Source organism: Bufo gargarizans, chromosome 2 (genome assembly GCF_014858855.1).
Source record: "Bufo gargarizans isolate SCDJY-AF-19 chromosome 2, ASM1485885v1, whole genome shotgun sequence".
NCBI classification, from domain to species: Eukaryota; Metazoa; Chordata; class Amphibia; order Anura; family Bufonidae; genus Bufo; species Bufo gargarizans.
Window position 1 is genome coordinate 340151619 of NC_058081.1, and position 19455 is coordinate 340171073.

The window sequence follows — 19455 nt, forward strand, 5'->3', positions numbered from 1 at the left end:
CACAGAGAGGCAAAGAGCATTATCAATCATGTTACTACTCAGTGTCTCTGCTGTCCGGAGCGGGGCTTGGCTTTCTTTCACACAGCAGTTTAGCCACACGGGATCAGCTCGTGTTAAAGAGCCCTAAGCCCAATGCACGGCTACACTCACCCAGTCCTAATAAAATCTGGTCCTACCTCATCCAGGGTGTCTCTGGCGTCGGCGTGATGTCCGCTGGATCCAGAACAAGGTTCCTGTGGTGATAGAGAAAAAAAGAATAATCACATAAGGAAGGGATGGTGACTGCCCCTATGAAACTACCAGCAGGGGGCGCTGTGCTGGCCTGGTAGACTGAGCTATGCCAATGTATAGCAGGGTAATTTAGGACATTTCCCCTAAGTGCAACCACACAGTACTAATGTCTACATTGTGGCCCCTCACAGTACTAATGCCCACCTTGTGGCCTTTCACAGTAATTAAGCCCACCTTGTGGTCCCTTCACAAAAGTTATGTCCTTCTTGTGGCCCCTCACAGCAGTTATGCCTACCTTTGTTCCTGTCACAGTAGTTATGCCCAGATATGTGTCCCTCACAGTAGTTATGCCAAATATGTGCCCCCTAACAGTAGTTATGCCAAATATGTGCCCCCTCACGGTATTTATGCCAGATATGTGCCCCCTCAAAGTAGTTATGCCCAGATAAGTTCCCCCTCACAGTGGATATGCCCAGATATGTGCCCGCTCACAGGGGTTTGCCCAGATATGTGCCCGCTCACAGTGGTTATGCCCAGATATGTGCCCCTCACAGTGGATATGGCCAGATATGTTACCCCTCACAGTAGTTATGCCAGATTATGTGCCCCTCACAGTAGTTATGACCAGATATGTGCCCCCCTACAGTGGTTATGCCAGATTATGTGCCCCTCACATTAAATATGCCCACATATGTGCCCCTCACAGTGGTTATGCTAGATTATGTGCCCCCCTCACAGTAGTTGATATATGTGCCCCCTCATAGTTATGCTTATGTGCCCCCTCACAGTAGTTATGACATATTAGGTGCCCCCTCAGTAGAGATGCCCACTTTTGTGCCCCCTCACTCTAGTTGTGCCCATCAACCCCCTTCCCCTTTGCCCCCAGTCTGCAGTGTTAGGAAAATAAAATAAAAAAACACATACTTACCCTCTTCCCTGGTGTTGCGCTGCCACACTCACATGGCACTGCTGGCTGTGCTGAAGGCAGTTTCCCGGGCCTTCAGAGCTCCTCCCACAGCCAGCAGCGCGATGTGCGGCCAGCAGAGGGAGCTCTAGAGCTCCTGCTTCACTGATGATCTGGATACAGCCTGGCAGTGACAAGAAATGCCGGGCGGACTGTATGTGAGTGAGTGAGTGCGCTGCGTCCCCCCTCTTCCTCCTCCCCCCCTCTGCGCAAACCTCCCCCACCTTGCTTCATATTAAACATGTAAAGGAGCGCCCTGATGGGGGCCCGGCATTGTCACTGTACTTCATGCTGGGCCCCGTCACAGCGCTTCATTACATGTTAGTACAGCGGGCCCCTCCCCCCGCCGGGCCTGGTCGCAGTCGCACTCCCTGCGACCGCGATCGTTACGCCCCTGGGTGTGACATTCCAGACAGTGCTCTCAGCGGTGATGTGTGCAGACACTGATTGCCTAACCATCCCCACTCTTTTCAGGGCCCATACAATCCCTTTAATTCGTTTTTAGCAAATCGAGTTTCGGATCCAAGTTTAGAAGCCGATTAGTTCAGAACTTCGTTTGAATGCTGTACAGAGATTTCTCTCCGTACAGCATTCAAATGTATGGGCTCCAGCGAGGCGAGTTATCACCAAAGTCTTGCGGATGTCCGTACAGCATTCAAATGAAGTTTTGAACCAATAGACTTCAACTCTTGGATCCGAAATGCGACACTTCCATTAATATATTGTGACAATGCGTCTTGCAAGCTCACCTTTCCAGGGGTGAAAGGTAGGGGAACAGTCACTGTATTACGCACAAGGAGGACTCAGGAGACAGAAGTGCATTTAAACTGACGTCCTGCCAGTTTTATTTCCACGGGTTGCATAAAACAAAATCATAAACACAACACCTAGCCTTGTCCAGGCTCTAACTAAACATTTGGTCCCTCTCTAGGATGTGGCTGAGCCATCCTCAGTCCAACCAAATAAACACACAGTCTGAACAGCAACCTGTGATACTTGCGGTTTCCTTGCACAGGACCTTCAGTGTCTCTCAGAGAGATGTGGCTTCTCCCTCTCCCAAAAGCTGAGAGCAAGTGCACTGCCAGCCTGGTTGTCAAGCATCTCGCCAGGTGCACCTCATCAGGACCCAGGCTTAGGTTTTAACCCTTTCCTAAATAGCTGTCCTCAGCATACATTAGGAACCTGGGAGACACATATACCGTATGTACACCCTCAATTACTTCACCATGTGAAATCCCATGTGAGACACCACAATATTAATAGCAATCCTCTAGCGTGTTTAGAAATCTCTTGGGGCAGTTTATTATTAGCTAGTCCCTCTGCTAAAAGTAGTTTTTTCCATAATAACATATTTAAAGTAATTGTTTAGGGCAGTCTGTAATCTTTATTTGCTTTACTTCATAAATTGGGTTATAATAGGATCCAAAACTCTGTTTAAAGGCCCCCACACTGCCGGATGTTTAGGCCGATTATCGCTAATAAGCACTCAAATGAACTTAATCTGCTGGTGTAAAGGTGCTGGCGATTACCCGGCGAAGGATCGAAACGCTTGTTCATCGGATAATAGGATTGTTCATGCAGTCACCTAAATCATGGTTTGCCAACAGTAGGTTGTGCCATCTAAACAGCCACTGCTACCAACAAACAATGTCTCTGTATGGGAACGAACGATGACATTAGCGATCACTCCTCCCTATACTGTGGAGGAGATCTCTGCATGTAATAGCAGTGGTCTACTTCACTGACTAGCAGGTGATTGTCAGGAAGGAACGCTTCCTTCCAGACAATCATCTGCTCCACAGAGCAGTATAAAGGGGCCTTTAGGGTACTCTACAGTCTGCATATTGTCATCAGAAAATGAAACGGAGCAGAACCTAAGGGCAGTATTATTTTTTCTTATTGTACACACCATGTCTACTGAAGATAACATGGTCATTGTGTTACATGTTTTTCCTACATATTCAACTTGTTGGCAACAGCAAGAACACTAAAGAGGTTTAACATTTTTAGAAAAATGTCTATTTTCTTCTAAAAACAGCACCATACCTGTCCATGGGTTGTGTCTAGTAGTGCAGCTCAGCTCCTTTAAAGTGAATGGCGCTGAGTTGCAATACCACACTCAACCTGCAGAGGGAAGCAGTCATGATTTTTCATCCTGAACTACACTTTTAAATAGCAGACAGTACTTGTTATTCTGGATCCACTTCTGTAACCAAAGACTGTCACTTGCTAGGTGGAACAAGCACATCTGTTCTTCACACAAGCAGCCCACTGATTTCAATGGGAATTATTTATTGCTTTACCCTCTACATCAGGCATCCTCAAACTGCGGCCCTCCAGCTGTTGTAAAACTACAACTCCCACAATGCCCTGCTGTAGGCTGATAGCTGTAGGCTGTTCGGGCGTAGTAGTTTTGCAACAGCTGGAGGGCCGCAGTTTGAGGATGCCTGCTCTACATTATGGCATTGATGGTGTATTTTTGTCATGCCTTCAATAATTTTACGTTCATTTCTCCCTCAGGTAAACCGGTAGGGTATGGATATAGCAGTCGACGTTCACATCACAGAGGAATAGTGGATGAATGCTGCTTCCAAAGCTGTGATCTAAGAAGGTTAGAGATGTACTGTGCACCTACCAAGCCAGTGAAATCAGCACGGTCTGTGCGTGCCCAGCGTCACACTGATATGCCAAAAGCTCAGAAGGTAATGCAATATAAGAAGCCTGTTATATACTGTAGGCGATAACAGAAAAAAATGCATCAATGCTTTCACATGAGGTTAGAATTAGAGATGTTCTCATGGCTCTCACAGCTTATTTATGATGCATTTGAGTAATTTGGTACCCTATGTGCTTACAGGAAGTACATCTGAAGAATGCAAGTAGAGGGAACACAGGGAGCCGGAGCTTCAGGATATAACTATTGCCACTTAAAGTCTTGAAGAATGAATGTGCCATCTGCAGGATACATCACTGAAATAGAACAAAATCAGATAAAACAGGGAAAGACTTCACTTCTCTCAATCAGTGGGCATTCTTCCTTTGTACGATTCAAATACACATTCCAATATTATGTATGCAAAATCATGACAACTCTTTTAGCTGATCTAGTACTGTGTAATCTGTTACCTGTTTTACATGTCCTGCACAAAGATTTCTTTTAATAGCCTGTGTCCCCTAGAGGTCCAAAAATAAATGGCCTTCTTGATGGCTCCAATTGCACTATACATAACCAATGTTCCATGGGGGCTGGAAAAAAAAAAAACAGACATGTCTAAGAGAGTTCTTTCTTATATTTGCACTTCTCTTTATGTTTTGCTTTTCAGTAGCAGAAAATGTTTATATACCTATCCTTACGTTCATGAATCTCATCGACACATATGTTGATTGTGGGTCTGAATTCTACATTTCACAATGGCTTGATTCATTTCACTTTTTGCTGAATATGGTATGATGCAGTTAAACACATGTCTAGGCTCATAAACCTCACAGATCTTTTTAGGTAACAAGTTAATTGTCCAACAGTATTCATCCGTGCTCAATCCACACAATATCTGTATATCACTAATGCACATATATCATTTGGTATGTAGAGCTGTAAGCTAGTACAATGGTGCTACCGTATGTTGTAGTGAGTGTTGTGTAACGATCTGGCCACAAATGTTAACTGGTAAAAGCAAACATCTCTTGAGGGCAAATTTGGGCCTTATAAATGTCAATATCAAATTTTACCTTCTACTTGGACTGAACTTGCAAGAAAGAAATGTGAAAAATATGACTGTGAGGTGTTAGTAGATGGGAAGGTTCTTTAATCTCATATTACTAAAGATACCATTTCCTCAGCAATAAGCTGCACACTGTAATCTTTCAGTAGTCCTCTTTACCCACCCTTTTCAGTTTGAAGCTATCTTGATGATCATCTGATTGGGTCCAGTTTCAGAAAACCCAGGGGAACAACTATTACCAAACTGTGGCCATCTGTACATTTCTCCTGCAGATTATAATAAACTACATGTGGTATCAGATTACCACAATGTCTTCCTGTTAACTTCCACACTCATGAAGACAGGATCACATACATGGGTGCTTTCTTACATCTACTATTTACTTGACATGAGTCAAGCTTTTCTCTTGACTTTTTTTTTTTTAATGTTTGGGTTATTCTGCAGGGTGTGGTGAGGAACACATTTTTTTTCAAAGGCGGTCATCTTGTGGCACCTATCTTGAGATATCTCGAGCCAAGAGGAAAACTCTGAAAGGACACATGTCAAGAAAAGAGGAAAGGACATGGAAGGACACCATCTCTAAATTGTCAGTTTCACAGTTCACAAAGATTCAGCAAGCAATGATCCTTTCAGCTGATATATTAAAAAGTCTTTCACATTTCTGGCCCCTCATAGAGAAGGAGTTTGCCATGTGTACAGCTTGGTTATAGGGCTTTACTACTTCCAAAACCACACAATGTATAAGAAAATTTCCCTAGCAGTTACAAAATATGCTTGTCTCGTCTAAACCTCCTTTCCCTGGACAGATTGAAAGTCATTTTTTTTAGTACCCAAAGCAAAAAAGTGTTAATAGCCACTAATTCATACCAAATGGAAAGAGTTCTTCTCCAAGAGGGTCCTGCCACACTATTTAGATGATTGCTTCAGTCATCTCCCTGTAAAGGATCTGTATACTATTTAACAGTTTTGTTACGTTTAATTTATACAGCAGATGTCAAAAAGGACCGATCCCTTGAGTCAATTTACGTCAATTCATTGAATCATGACCCTCATTCCATATGTGACTTAAGAAGGAGGTTCATTCAATTTATGGGAAAGGAAAAGTCTGTTTTCTTTACATGTATAAAAATATTTTTAAGTTAATAATTCTACCATAAATGAAAAGCGCATAATTTAAATAGATCCTGACAAAGGCATTTCTCTCTCACACTTTTACTATTGACTCAATAATCGAAATAACAAGATAGAACCAAAAAAATCTGTGATTCCTATTTAGACAGCAGTGTAAATACCGGTATATATTATACATATAGTAGAATATCCTCTATCCCTAGGCAGGGGACTCTAACATGCTGAGAGCTTTCCAACTCTTTCCACCTATCATAGGAAACATTATTGCTACTGAAATACCACTGTATGTGAATCAACAATTGCAGTACTAAAGTATACTTTTCCTTGTATATAGCAAATAAAATACATTTTTCCAGTAGTCCAAAGCAGAACTTGAATATGCAAAAATCTGAAAAAGGACCACCCATGCTATGTGCCAATTATAATACTGGTGTCTTACGTAGCAGAAGGGCCTTAAGGCTCTGTCAATCGCCAGATCCTTGGAGTGACTGCTACCTTTGATCCCCTATAGCTATGGTATGTTTGTATGTATTAATAAGCTCTGTTTTCAAAGCATCTGTTGATTTCAGATTGCCACAAAGAAGCTAAGTAAAGTCTTTTGCACTGGACACCGGATTTTGAGGGAGATGTAATGCATTTTTGCAAGATTTTATCTTTCTACAATTTACTTCAGTCAGTAAACCAACAAAAACTGATCTTCAGCTTTGCACTAAATCATTAGTAAGGCCACTTTAATATTTAGTGTCTGATGCTCCTGGGCCAGATTTTCCTCTCCCTGCCATCCTGAAATCAACATCATTTAAAAGGGTGACATGACTGCTGCAGCCAATCACAGGCTGCAGCAGTGACTTGCTTCCCTTGTGTCACCACAACTGGTCACATGACACAAGGGCAGCAGATCAGTGCTGTGGCCTGTGATTGGCTGAAGCGGTCATGCCCCGCTCTGAAGGCAGATGTTTATTTCTGGGCTGGAGGGAGGGGAAGATCTGGTGCGGGAGCATCAAACACCAAACCCAGTGGGGGAGACCAGGTAAGGATGATCTCCACCATGAGTCGGCCACTCTAGGAGTTGTGTCTTACTCTTGGATAACCCCTTTAAAGGTTAATTTGTTTTTCTCAGTCAATGTTACTCTGTGGAGTGTTACTGAAACTTGTCAATACACTGCTGTTAATAGATCATTAACAATTAGTCTCTTTGCACATGGTAAAACTGCATGTTCAGAGCCCGTACAATGGCACTTAGAGAGACCCTACATTTCCATATGACAGAGCTGTAGGCACTCCATGTGTTACCATATGGTAGTGCCATAATATGGCTTGTGATAGAAGATGCCACAATTTGTGGTTCCTGGATGAATCTCTGACAACAAACTTTCTTCTGACACCATATGAAGGGACACAGAGGTACAATATTGGCCCATAAATCCATACAACACAGACTTGTTTTATGACCGTGTGCATGAGCTGTAATTCTGTGTCTGTATTAACATCCTCATAGACCATGCACCACTCATGAATTCTCAGTTCAAGTATGTTAATGTTTTAATGAGCTGAGTCACTGGAAATACTTTGAAGCAAAAATAAAACAATAAGCAGATCCATCAACAGCAATTAAAGGGGTATTTTTTATTTTTTTATTTATTGGTTTATATAATAGGACATTATACAATTTTCAAGTAAACATTTATGTAAAATTGTGCTTGAATACCTTTCTTAGATCAGATTTTTGACCCCATCTGCACCATAGAATGGTTTAGTCCTTGAATCAGTCAGTGCTGTGTAATGGCCTAATTGAAACATGGGATAAGTCATGTGACACCCCACTGACATTCATTAAAGGGGTATTCCCATCTTAGACAATGGGGGTATATCGCTAGGTTATGCCCCCATTGTCTGATAGGTGTGGGTCCCACCGCTCGGACCCGCACCTATATCGAGAACGGAGCGGGGAGCGCTGTGGCTGGAGGACCCCAGATTTCCCGGGTTCCAACCACCACCAAGTGCTACTCCCCGCCTTTCCTATAGAAATGAATGGGAGCGCATGCGCGGCCCATGCTCCCATTCATTTCTATGGGGAAGATGGCAATAGCCGAGTCAGTTCTCTGTTATTTTCAGCGGCCCCATAGAAATGAGGGCGGCTGCACGTGCGCAGTGCGCTTTCCTTCACTTTCGGAGCTCCGTTCTCGATATAGGTGGGACACGCACCTATCAGACAATGGGGGCATATCCTAGCGATATGCCCCCATTGTCTGAGATGAGCAAACTCTTTAAGTAACAGTGCTACATGGGATAACTACAAAAGTACTTATGCTGAAACCATGCATTTTACAGGACTAACATGAGCTGTGCCATTTTTTGTCTTTAGAGAGGCTATTGTGTGAATATAATAAAGGTCTGCGAGCACAACTTTAAATACATGTATATTAGAACATTGTATAACTGCTATTCTCTAAACGAATAAATGCAATCATTAATACTGGAATGCCTTTTTAACAATTAGAAAGTATGTGAAAAGTAGAAAGAAACTAAAAAGTAACCAACATTTAAACAGGACCAGACATATTTTCTGACATGTCTTAGTAGCTACTTGCATGCCCTATGCAATGAGAATTCTGGAGCAATTAGTTTTATGACTCCATGTTGTGATTTCCCTATTATTCCTTACAGAACCTTATGAATAAAGATACAACTGGGAGTGTGGCAGCACTGATTGGACAGGGTCGGAACATGCTGGGACACAATCCCAACTGTTAACACCCAGTTATCCCTTTATTCATAAAATTCCAGCAAGAATAATAGAGGAACGGCACGACATAGAGTGATAATAATAAATGCCCCAGGATTGTTATGTCAAACAGACATGTGGTGACAGCAGGTCCTCTCCAACAGAGGAAAATTCATTGAAGATTGGAATGAAACCAGTATCTAAGTGGTAATCAGGAGTTCTTCAAAAAGAATAGGTACATTGTAGGGATTGTACTAGTCTATCTATTACTGCATGTCAATAGATAGGTAAGAAAGCCACATGTCACCATATAGAGTTAGGAAAGTGTTACATTGAGACTGTACATTGTCCCAAAAACATCAGTGGACTGTGAAGGCGGTCCTGTTCAAACAAGTCAGCCACAGCAAACACTAGAGGGGGACACCCCATATGCTAGATAACACCATCCATTATGGCACACCTACACATCGCATTGCATAATATACACTGATAGATAGCATATTTGCTTTTACCAGTTACTTATTTGGCCAGGAGTGGTAAAGTGGTGCTATTGTTTTTTTTTAAATGAAGTACTTGACTAAAATATAAAAATAAAGCATATAAAATATATATTTTTAAACAAATGACCTGACAATCCTTGTGTAAATAGATTACTTATTGAATTGTTTTTTTTTTTATGTCACTATATCTTGAATTTTGTGCCATCTTAAATTTTAATATTGTCATCTTAATGTGTCAGCTGGAGCCAAAGCTTTTCCAAGGTTCAGAATGTTTTTCAGATACGTGGACCTCAATGTCTAATCATAAGACCAAAAGCTGTGCGAACAGACATTTTGCCTTTGTTGGTAATGTTTTCTTTTTTATCTAGTGCTGACCAAGCTTCCTGCACTTTATTTGGAATGTTATGTAATTTTGTGGCAAACTGGTAAAGTGAAAAATACAAATGCAATTAGTCTTCTGTCAGTTGCTTGTATAACCCCTTGAATGCCTGGACAGACCATTGGACAGACGTTTGACTTCTTTTTAGGTCGCTTAATATACACTATGAGTGATCCTATAGTGATTGCTATGGCTGGATTAAATTACATGTCCAAGAACACTGCTGATTGTTTTAAAATCGTGCTGTCAATAAAGGGGTTAACCATCTTCATAAGACTGAAAATGTCCTAAAAGATATGATTAAACTTATAGAAGTTCAAAGCTTAGCTTGTCTTATAAATTGTCTTCAAGCCGGTCATAACTTTAGTAAGATAAGAGGCTTAACACTACTAAAGCCATATCCAGCCCCAGTGCAAATGTCATAATAAAGAGATTTATGGAAATTGAAGGGGTTATCCTATGATTAATGTAAAAAGGAAAATTATATAGTACATGACAATACCTTTCTAACAAAGCCAGAACCAGCCCTGTACCTCACATGGATCCAGAATTCTCCCCATCCATTAGATTTATATCATGTTGGTACCTCATGGGGAGTGTCCTTTCTGCTGCAGCTCAGGAGATGTGTATTTTCTTCTGAAGCTAAGGGGGTGTGTCCATGCTCTTCCTATCAGAGCTTAGGAGGCAGTTGAAGGATGAAACTGAGCACGTGCAACCATCTCACTCGCGTTAGGCTTGTCCAGCAGGCTGTTGCGGCAGGGAAACAGCCTGCCAAATCCATACTAACATTCGCACACGTGTGCTGCCTGTGGTCCACCCCGGCCTCATTTAATATAATGGGGAGAGGCCGGAGATCCAGCTGCAGCATGGCAAACATACTGAGAGGCAGCCAGACAGATACCGCAGCACGCTGCGAATGGGGAAGTTTGCCAGCCTGCCGGACAAGCCTTACGCGAGTGTGAAAGAAGCCTGAGCTGGACAAAGAAATAAGAAAAAGAATAGGTGGCGCTATACAGATACATTTTATTGAATAACTCAGTGTCTCTACAAAATGTTTAATTACATTCAATTACAAAATAATTCAGCTCCAGGTGCTGGCTTTAAAACTGTAGAATACTTTTCATGGGAGAACCCCTTTAACGTACCCTTTAAAATCCCAAAGACAATGGGGCAGATGTACTTATATTATCTAAAAGTAAGACAGTGTAAACTTACGGTGGGTTTACACAGCCCAATGGAGCAGGCGATTGTTGAGAAGGAAGAATCAGTAGAGTTGAAAAGTGCTGTATTTACATGCAGTGATCACATCCACTGTATAGGGACAAGCGATGGCTACTGCCATCACTCATCCCCATACAGGCATACATTGAGGGACATTTATCCATGCCTATACATCACAAGTAAAGAGTGAAAAGGTAATAGATTTTCAACACTTTTCAGAAGTGCAGAGAAAAGGCGGCATGGCTTAACAGAAGGGGTGGAAGTTATAGCTGAGGTCTACGCCAGCCTGTACACTTCCGTTTCTGGTGCACGGCAGGGCAGAAATGCTCCTGATTTGCATTTGCCTCTTAACAAATCAGGGCCATCTCACTCCAGCGCAGGGAGATCAAGATCTATCAGTCTTGCTATATCTCCCCCATTGTTTCTGGGCAGCAGAGTGATGTTTAGACAGTATGATCTGCTGCCAAGAAACAATGATTTAGGTGACCGCATGAAAGATCGTTTTACCCAATGAACGAGAATTACTCTCAATCATTAGGTGATCTGCTGCACATTACACAGGCAGATTATCGGGAACAAGCTTTCAGTTTGGCAGAGTACCTTTGGACAGATAGGGCAGATTCATTAACTGTTTTGCACCATAACAGTCCTGTTAAAAGGTTGAAAATTATGGCACACAGTTGCACTATAATTTTCTACTCTTAAGGGTACGGCACGCTGTCAGGTTTCTGTTTTGAAAGCCAAAGCCTTTCTCACCACTTTTCAAAAGTCCACAATCCATTTGGATATCTTCTCTATCAACTTTCAATGTTATTTTCTGAGCCTACCAAGTTGATCACGGTTATCGGCGAATCAGGGTTCCACGCCGGAGACGGAGCGTGAGAAAGAGAGACCACATCAAAGGGAGGTTAATTTTTTTAATTAAATATGATCGAGCGGAAAAGTGGGACAAATTATTGAAGCGCAAATGTGGGACAAGTTGTTAAAGAGGACCTTTCACCGATCCTGACATTGTAAACTAAGTATACAGACATGGAGAGCGACGCCCGGAGAACTCACTGCACTTACTATTATCCCTGGGCGCTATCCCGTTCTCCCGCTATGCCCTCCGGTATCTCCGGTCACAAAGTTATGGTAGGCGGAGTCTGCCCTTGTTCTTCTGTAGCACTGGCCAATCGCAGCGCAGAGCTCACAGCCTGGGAGGTTATTTTCTCCCAGGCTGTGAGCTCTGCGCTGCGATTGGCCAGTGCTACAGCAGAACAAGGGCAGACTCCACCTACCATAACTTAGTGACTGAAATCTCCGCCTACTATAACTTAGTGGCCGGAGATACCGGAGGGCATAGCGGGAGAATGGAGCGGCGCCCAGGGATAATAGTAAGTGCAGTGAGATCCCCAGGCACCGCTCTCCATGTCTGTATACTTAGTTCACAATGTCAGGATCGGTGAAATGTCCTCTTTAAAGTTTAAGCATTAAATGAAAGGAGGGGGTGCGCATCAATTAAAGAAGAATTTTTGAAATTTATGTTCCTGTCACCTATGCAGAGCAGGGGTTTAATCACAGCAAAAATGGTCAAATGTCACCCAAGAATGTAACAGACAAATTAGTAAAATGTTTTTACCTGTCTACTAGGTATAGCAGGTGTATATCACAGCCAGAAATTGGTGAATTTCACCCGAGAATGTAACAGACAAATTAGTGAAATTTGTTTACCTGTCTACTAGGCATAGCAGTGGTAGATCACACCCAAAAATTTGTGAAATTCACCTGAAAATGTAACATACAAATTAGTGAAATGTTTTTACCTGTCTACTAGGTAGAGCAGGGGTATATCACACCTAAAAATTGGTGAATTTCACCCGAATATGTAACAGACAAATTAGTGAAATGTTATCTGTCTACTAGGTACAGCAGTGGTATATCACACCCAAAAATTTGTGAATTTCACCCGAAAATGTAACAGACAAATTAGCGAAATGACATAAAATAAAATACGTACAAATAAAAAAAATATAAACTTGATTTATGAGGTGGAGGTCCATATGGAGTAGGAGTTTGAGTAGGCGGTGGACGTAGCGGTGTAGGTGGAATCGGCGGTGGAGAAGGACGAGGTAGCCAACACAGATTTTTATTTTTATTTTAATTTTTTTATTAATGAGGGTACACTCCAAAAGAGTGAAATATCTAAAATACAAGAATGAGCAATCACGCTGTAGTATAACAATGGCTGGTTAAGGCCGGTATACATGTCTATTCTGCACAAGGTACGGACAAGTCCTGTGGAATCCATGCCTGGTTCATTTTAATGAATGTGAGCTTGTCCAAATTGGCTGTGGACAGGCGGCTGCGCTTATCTGAGATGACACCCCCTGCCATGCTAAACACACGTTCAGACAATACACTGGCTACAGGGCAGGCCAGCACCTCCAAGGCATGAAGGGCAAGCTCAGGCCATTTGCCCAATTTGGAGACCCAGAAGTTAAAGGGGGCAGACCCATCATTCAGTACGTGTAGACGTGTGCACACATACTGCTCCACCATATTCCTGAAATTCTGCCTCCTGCTAAGACGTTCCATATCAGCTGGTGGTGCTGGTTTTTGTGGCATGCTGACAAAGCTTTTCAACATTTTGGCCATGCTAACCCTGCCTTCTGAGGTGCTGGTGGTGCCCCAGCTGCATTGGCGACCTCTTCCTCCTCCTTTGCCTTTGCCTTGTGCTTCTACTGTGCCCCCGCTGTCAAGTGGGAATGCCACCAGCAGCGCATCTACCAGCATGCGCTTGTACTCTTGCATCTTACGATCACGCTCCAGTAATGGAATTAAGGACGGTACGTTGTCCTTGTAACGGGGATCCAGCAGCGTGGCCACCCAGTAATCAGCACAAGTTAGAATGTGGGCAACTTGGCGGTCGTTGCAGAGACACTGCAGCGTGTAATTGCTCATGTATGCCAGGCTGCCCAGAGGCAACGAAAAGATGTCCACTGTGGGAGGTGTATCGTCTGTGTCCTCTGTATCCCCCCAGCCACGCACCAGTAATGGCCATGAGCTGGTTTGGGTGCCACCCTGCTGTGAACACGGTTCCTCCTCCTCCATCTCCTTCTCCTCATCCCCACCTCGTCATCCTCCAGAACTGTGCCCTGGCTGGAAAATTGTGTACCTGGCGTTTGTGGGTGCAGAAACCCACCCTCGGACCCACTTGTGAATGACTGAAACCCTATGAAATGATCCCTCTTCCTCCTCCTCCTCCTGTGCCACATCCCCTTCCATCATCGCCAGCAGCGTTTTTTCAAGGAGGCATAGAAGTGGAATAGTAATGCTGAGAACGGCGTTATCGGTACTGGCCGTGTTGGTGGAGTACTCGAAACAGCGCAACAAGGAACACAGGTCTCGCATGGAGGCCCAGTAATTGGTGGTGAAGTGGTGCTGTTCCACAAAGCAACTCATGCGAGCATGCTGCAGCTGAAACTCCACTATCGCCTGCTGCTGCTTGCACAGTCTGGCCAGCATGTGCAAGGTGGAGTTCCACATTGTGGGCACATCGCATATGAGGTGGTGAGCGGGAAGGACAAAGTTATGCTGCAGCACTGACAGGCGAGCAGCAGCAGGGTGAGAACGCCAAAAGCGCTCACAGACGGCCCGCACTTTATGCAGCAGCTCTGACTTATCGGGGTAATTTTTAAGGAACCTCTGCACCGCCAAATTCAGCACATGCACCACCAAGGGATGTGCGTCAAACCGGCTAGTTCCAGAGCTGCTACGAGATTTCGCCTATTATCGCACGCCACCATGCTGGGCTTGAGGCTCACTGGCACCAACCACTCATCAGTCTGTTGTTCAAGGCCCATCCACAGCTCCTGCGTGGTGTGGGGTTTGTCCCCCAAACAGATAATTTTTAAAACTGCCTACTGTCGTTTAGCCCTGGCTGTGCTGAAGTTGGTGGTGAAGGTGTTATGCTGACCTGATGAGGAGCCGGTAGAGGATGAGGAAGTGGAATAGGAGGAGGAAGCAACAGGAGGCAAACTGAAGCGCCCTGCAATCCTCGGTGGTGGAAGGACATGCGCCAAACTGCTATCTGCCTCAAGCCCAGATGCCACTGCATTTACCCAGTGTGCTGTTAGGGAGATATAACGTCCCTGACCGTGCTTACTGGTCCACGTATCCGTAGTTAGGTGGACCTTGCCAGAGATGGCGTTGATTGTGCAGGGAAGGGATTGTACACCTGGAAAAGTAGTGGTGGCTGGGCACGACGTACTGTGGGACAGCCACCGCCAGAAGGCTTTTAAAACTCTCCGTCTCCACCAGACGGAATGCCAGCATTTCAAAGGACAGTAATTTTGAAATGCTGGCATTCAGGGCCAGGGATCACGGGAGGATAGGTGGGTACTTCCTCTTCTGCTCCAGTGTTTGGGAGATGAAGAGCTAAACGCTTCCTTGGGACATTGTGGAGATGCTTGGTGACCCGGGTGATGGTGTTGCTTGCAGATCCTCTGTTTGTGGGTGGCAGGTGGCACTGTCACTCCAGAGATGGATGAAGAGCAGAAGAGGAAGCAGGAGGAGCCAGAGATCTTTCTTGAGTTTTTAGGTGTCTACTCCACTGCAGCTCGGGCTTTGCACTTAGATGCCTGGTCATGCAGGTTGTGCTCAGGTTAAGAAAGTTTATGCCTCGTTTCAGGTTCTGATTGCACAGCGTGCAAAACACTCATGTCTTGTTGTCAGCACATTGTCTGAAGGACTGCCACCATGCCAGGGAACTCCTTGGAGCTGAATTTGGTGTGCTCGGTCCCTTGCTGCGGTGGGCAGTAGCAGAGGTACTGTCTAGGGGACGGCCGCTCCGCTTTTGCACCCTGCTCCCTCTTATGCTGTGCTGGTGGCTCTTCCTCCGAACTACACAGGTCACTCGCATGACCTTGATTTCATGTGGGGTCGAGGACCTCATCGTCCTCAACATCCTCTTCCACCCAGTCTTCACCCCTGCCCTCCTTGTCGGTCTGCACACTTTCAAAAACCACAGCAGTTTGCACCTGTGTTTCGTCATCATCCGAGACGTGCTGCGGTTATCCTCCCATGTACACATCTTGAAAGATAAGTGGTTGGGCATCGGTGCACTCAATCTCTTCCACTTCTGGGGCAGGGCTAGGTGGATGGCCTGGGGAAAACCTGCTAACAGAGTCATTAAAAAGCAGAAGAGACTGCTGCATGACTTGGGGCTCAGACTGCTTGGCTGATTTGCAAGGGGGTGAGGTGAAAGACTGATGGACATCAACTGCACGTGCCAACTCTGATCTTTCAGCAGGAGACTGGGTGGGAGACAATGTAAAGGAACTGGAGGCACTGTCAGCAACCCAATTTACTATCTCCTGTACTTGTTCTGGCCTCACCATTCGTAGAGCCGCATTAGGCCCAACCAAATACAGGTCCCTTATTTGACGCTCTGCTCATATTTTTCTAATTTAGGCTCTTGCCCAAAATGGGTGTTTTTTTAATAACAGAATATGACAGCAGTATATAACGCTTGAATTTCACACTGACAGATGCAGCAAGGGCTGTAAAATTGAGTATTTTGCCCCAAATTTGTGTTTTTTTAAACCCAGAATATTATTGCTGTATTTCAAGCTTGTATTTCACACTGACAGATGCAGACTAGGCCGCAAACTTATTTTTTTTCCCCCAAATGGGTGTTTTTTTAAAATAACAGAATAGAACACCACTATCTAATGAGTGTATCTCACAATGACAAATGCAGCAAAGGCTGCAATATTAAGTACTTTTCCCAAAATGGGTGTTTTTTTAAACCCAGAATATTATTGCCGTATTTCAAGCTTGTATCTCACAATGACAGATGCAGACAAGGCCGCAAATTTAGTATTTTAACCAAAATGGGTGTTTTTTTAATAACAGAATATGACAGCAGTATATAACGTTGAATTTCACACTGACAGATGCAGCAAGGTCTGTAAAATTTACAAACCGGATTCCCAAAAAGTTGGGACACTAAACAAATTGTGAATAAAAACTGAATGCAATGATGTGGAGATGGCAAATGTCAATATTTTATTTGTAATAGAACGTAGATGACAGATCAAACGTTTAATCCGAGTAAATGTATCATTTTAAAGGAAAAATACGTTGATTCAAATTTTCACGGTGTCAACAAATCCCCAAAAAGTTGGGACAAGTAGCAATAAGAGGCTGGAAAAAGTAAATTTGAGCATAACAAAGAGCTGGAAGACCAATTAACACTAATTAGGTCAATTGGCAACATGATTGGGTATAAAAAGAGCTTCTCAGAGTGGCAGTGTCTCTCAGAAGCCAAGATGGTTAGAGGATCACCAATTCCCACAATGTTACCCAGCGAAAAATTGCAAAGACTTTGCATCTATCATCATCAACTGTGCATAACATCATCCGAAGATTCAGAGAATCTGGAACAATCTCTGTGTGCGTAAGGGTCAAGGCCGTAAAACCATACTGGATGTCCGTGATCTCCGGGCCATTAAACGACACTGCACCACAAACAGGAATGCTACTGTAAAGAAAATCACAGAATGGGCTCAGGAATACTTCCAGAAACCATTGTCAGTGAACACAATCCACCGTGCCATCCGCCGTTGCCAGCTGAAACTCTACAGTGCAAAGAAGAAGCCATTTCTAAGCAAGATCCACAAGCTCAGGCGTTTTCACTGGGCCAGGGATCATTTAAAATGGAGTGTGGCAAAATAGAAGACTGTTCTGTGGTCAGACAAGTCACGATTCGAAGTTCTTTTTGGAAATCTGGGACACCATGTCATCCGGACCAAAGAGGACAAGGACAACTCAAGTTGTTATCAACGCTCAGTTCAGAAGCCTGCATCTCTGATGGTATGGGGTTGCATGAGTGCGTGTGGCATGGGCAGCTTGCATGTCTGGAAAGGCACCATCAATGCAGAAAAATATATTCAGGTTCTAGAACAACATATGCTCCCATCCAGACGTCATCTCTTTCAGGGAAGACCCTGCATTTTTCAACAAGATAATGCCAGACCACATTCTGCATCAATCACAACATCATGGCTGCGTAGGAGAAGGATCCGGGTACTGAAATGGCCAGTCTGCAGTCCAGATCTTTCACCTATAGAGAACATTTGGCGCATCATAAAGAGGAAGGTGCAACAAAGAAGGCCCAAGACGATTGAACAGTTAGAGGCCTGTATTAGACAAGAATGGGAGAGCATTCCTATTTCTAAACTTGAGAAACTGGTCTCCTCGGTCCCCAGACGTCTGTTGAGTGTTGTAAGAAGAAGGGGAGATGCCACACAGTGGTGAAAATGGCCTTGTCCCAACTTTTTGGGGATTTGTTGACACCATGAAATTCTGATTCAACTTATTTTTCCCTTAAAATGGTACATTTTCTCAGTTTAAACTTTTGTTCCGTGATTTATGTTCTATTCTGAATAAAATATTAGAAGTTGGCACCTCCACATCATTGCATTCAGTTTTTATTCACGATTTGTATAGTCTCCCAACTTTTTTGGAATCCGGTTTGTAGTATTTTGACCAAAAAGGGTGTTTTTTTAAAATTATTGCTGTATTTCTAGCTTAAATTGCACACTGACTAATGTGGCATAGGCCCCAGATGGAGGGTATTGCCAAAAATGGATGTTTTTTAAAACCCAGAAAATTATTGAAGTATTTCAATCTTGTTTTTAACAATGACAGATGCAGCAAACGCAGCAAAATTAGGATTTTGCCCTAAATTTGTGTTTTTTTTGATAGCAGAATATGACAGCAGTGTATAACACTTGAATTTCACACTGACAGATGCAGCAAGGGCTGTAAAATTTAGTATTTTGCCCAAAATGGGTGTTTTTTAAAACCCAGAAAAGTATTGTTGTATTTATAGCTTAAATTTCACACTGACTAATGCTGCAAAGGCCACAGATGTAGGGTCTTGACAAAAATGGGTGATTTTTTTAAACCCAGAATATAATTGCAGTATTTCAAGCTTCTATTTGACTGTCACAAATGCACATATGCTGGCCACTGCCGCCTACCTAACCAACAGACGGATAAAAGTAATTTTTCTGGGTCACTGGGCTCAAGGCAGGGTAAAAAGATTGTGCACTGCACGCACAAAACTAAAAACACCCACAAAATCTGGGTAGATCGCTGAGTTATCAACCACTTCTGATTAAATATTCTGTTCTATTCTCTCCCTCACAGCAGCAGCATCCTCTCCCTACACTAAGCACAGCAGAGTGACGTGCAGCGCGACGTGACTCCAGCTTATATAAAGGCTGGGTCACATGTTGCACTGGCCAATCACAGCCATGCCATTAGTAGGCAGGGCTGTGATGGCTTCTAAGGGCACACAAGTTAAACGCTTGTTGATTGGCTGCTCTGCAGCCTTTCAAAAAGCACCATAAAATAGCTGAACACTAAACCCGAACCTGAACTTTTACTGAAATGTTCAGGTTTGGGTCCGGGGTCAAAAAATCCTAAAGTTCGGGTTCGCTCAACCCTAGTTATCAGTGATTGATAGCCTTCTCTGTGTAAGTGTGTATACAGTACATAGATAGCTGTCAGTCACTGATAGCTGTACACAG

General features: G+C 43.6%; 1 protein-coding gene across 3 annotated transcripts in view; it reads left to right on the forward strand.

The window, feature by feature from the left end:
* The window catches only part of IGF1 (insulin like growth factor 1), a 110119-nt gene extending 100200 nt beyond the window's left edge, over positions 1-9919 (forward strand). For all 3 annotated transcript variants that reach the window (XM_044280596.1, XM_044280597.1, XM_044280598.1), the window contains 2 exons: positions 3716-3897; positions 4053-9919. In XM_044280596.1, the coding sequence (XP_044136531.1) occupies positions 3716-3897; positions 4053-4112 (242 nt within the window). In that variant the 3' untranslated portion in view covers positions 4113-9919. The remainder of the gene's footprint in view (positions 1-3715; positions 3898-4052) is intronic.
* Positions 9920-19455: the final 9536 nt, after the last annotated feature.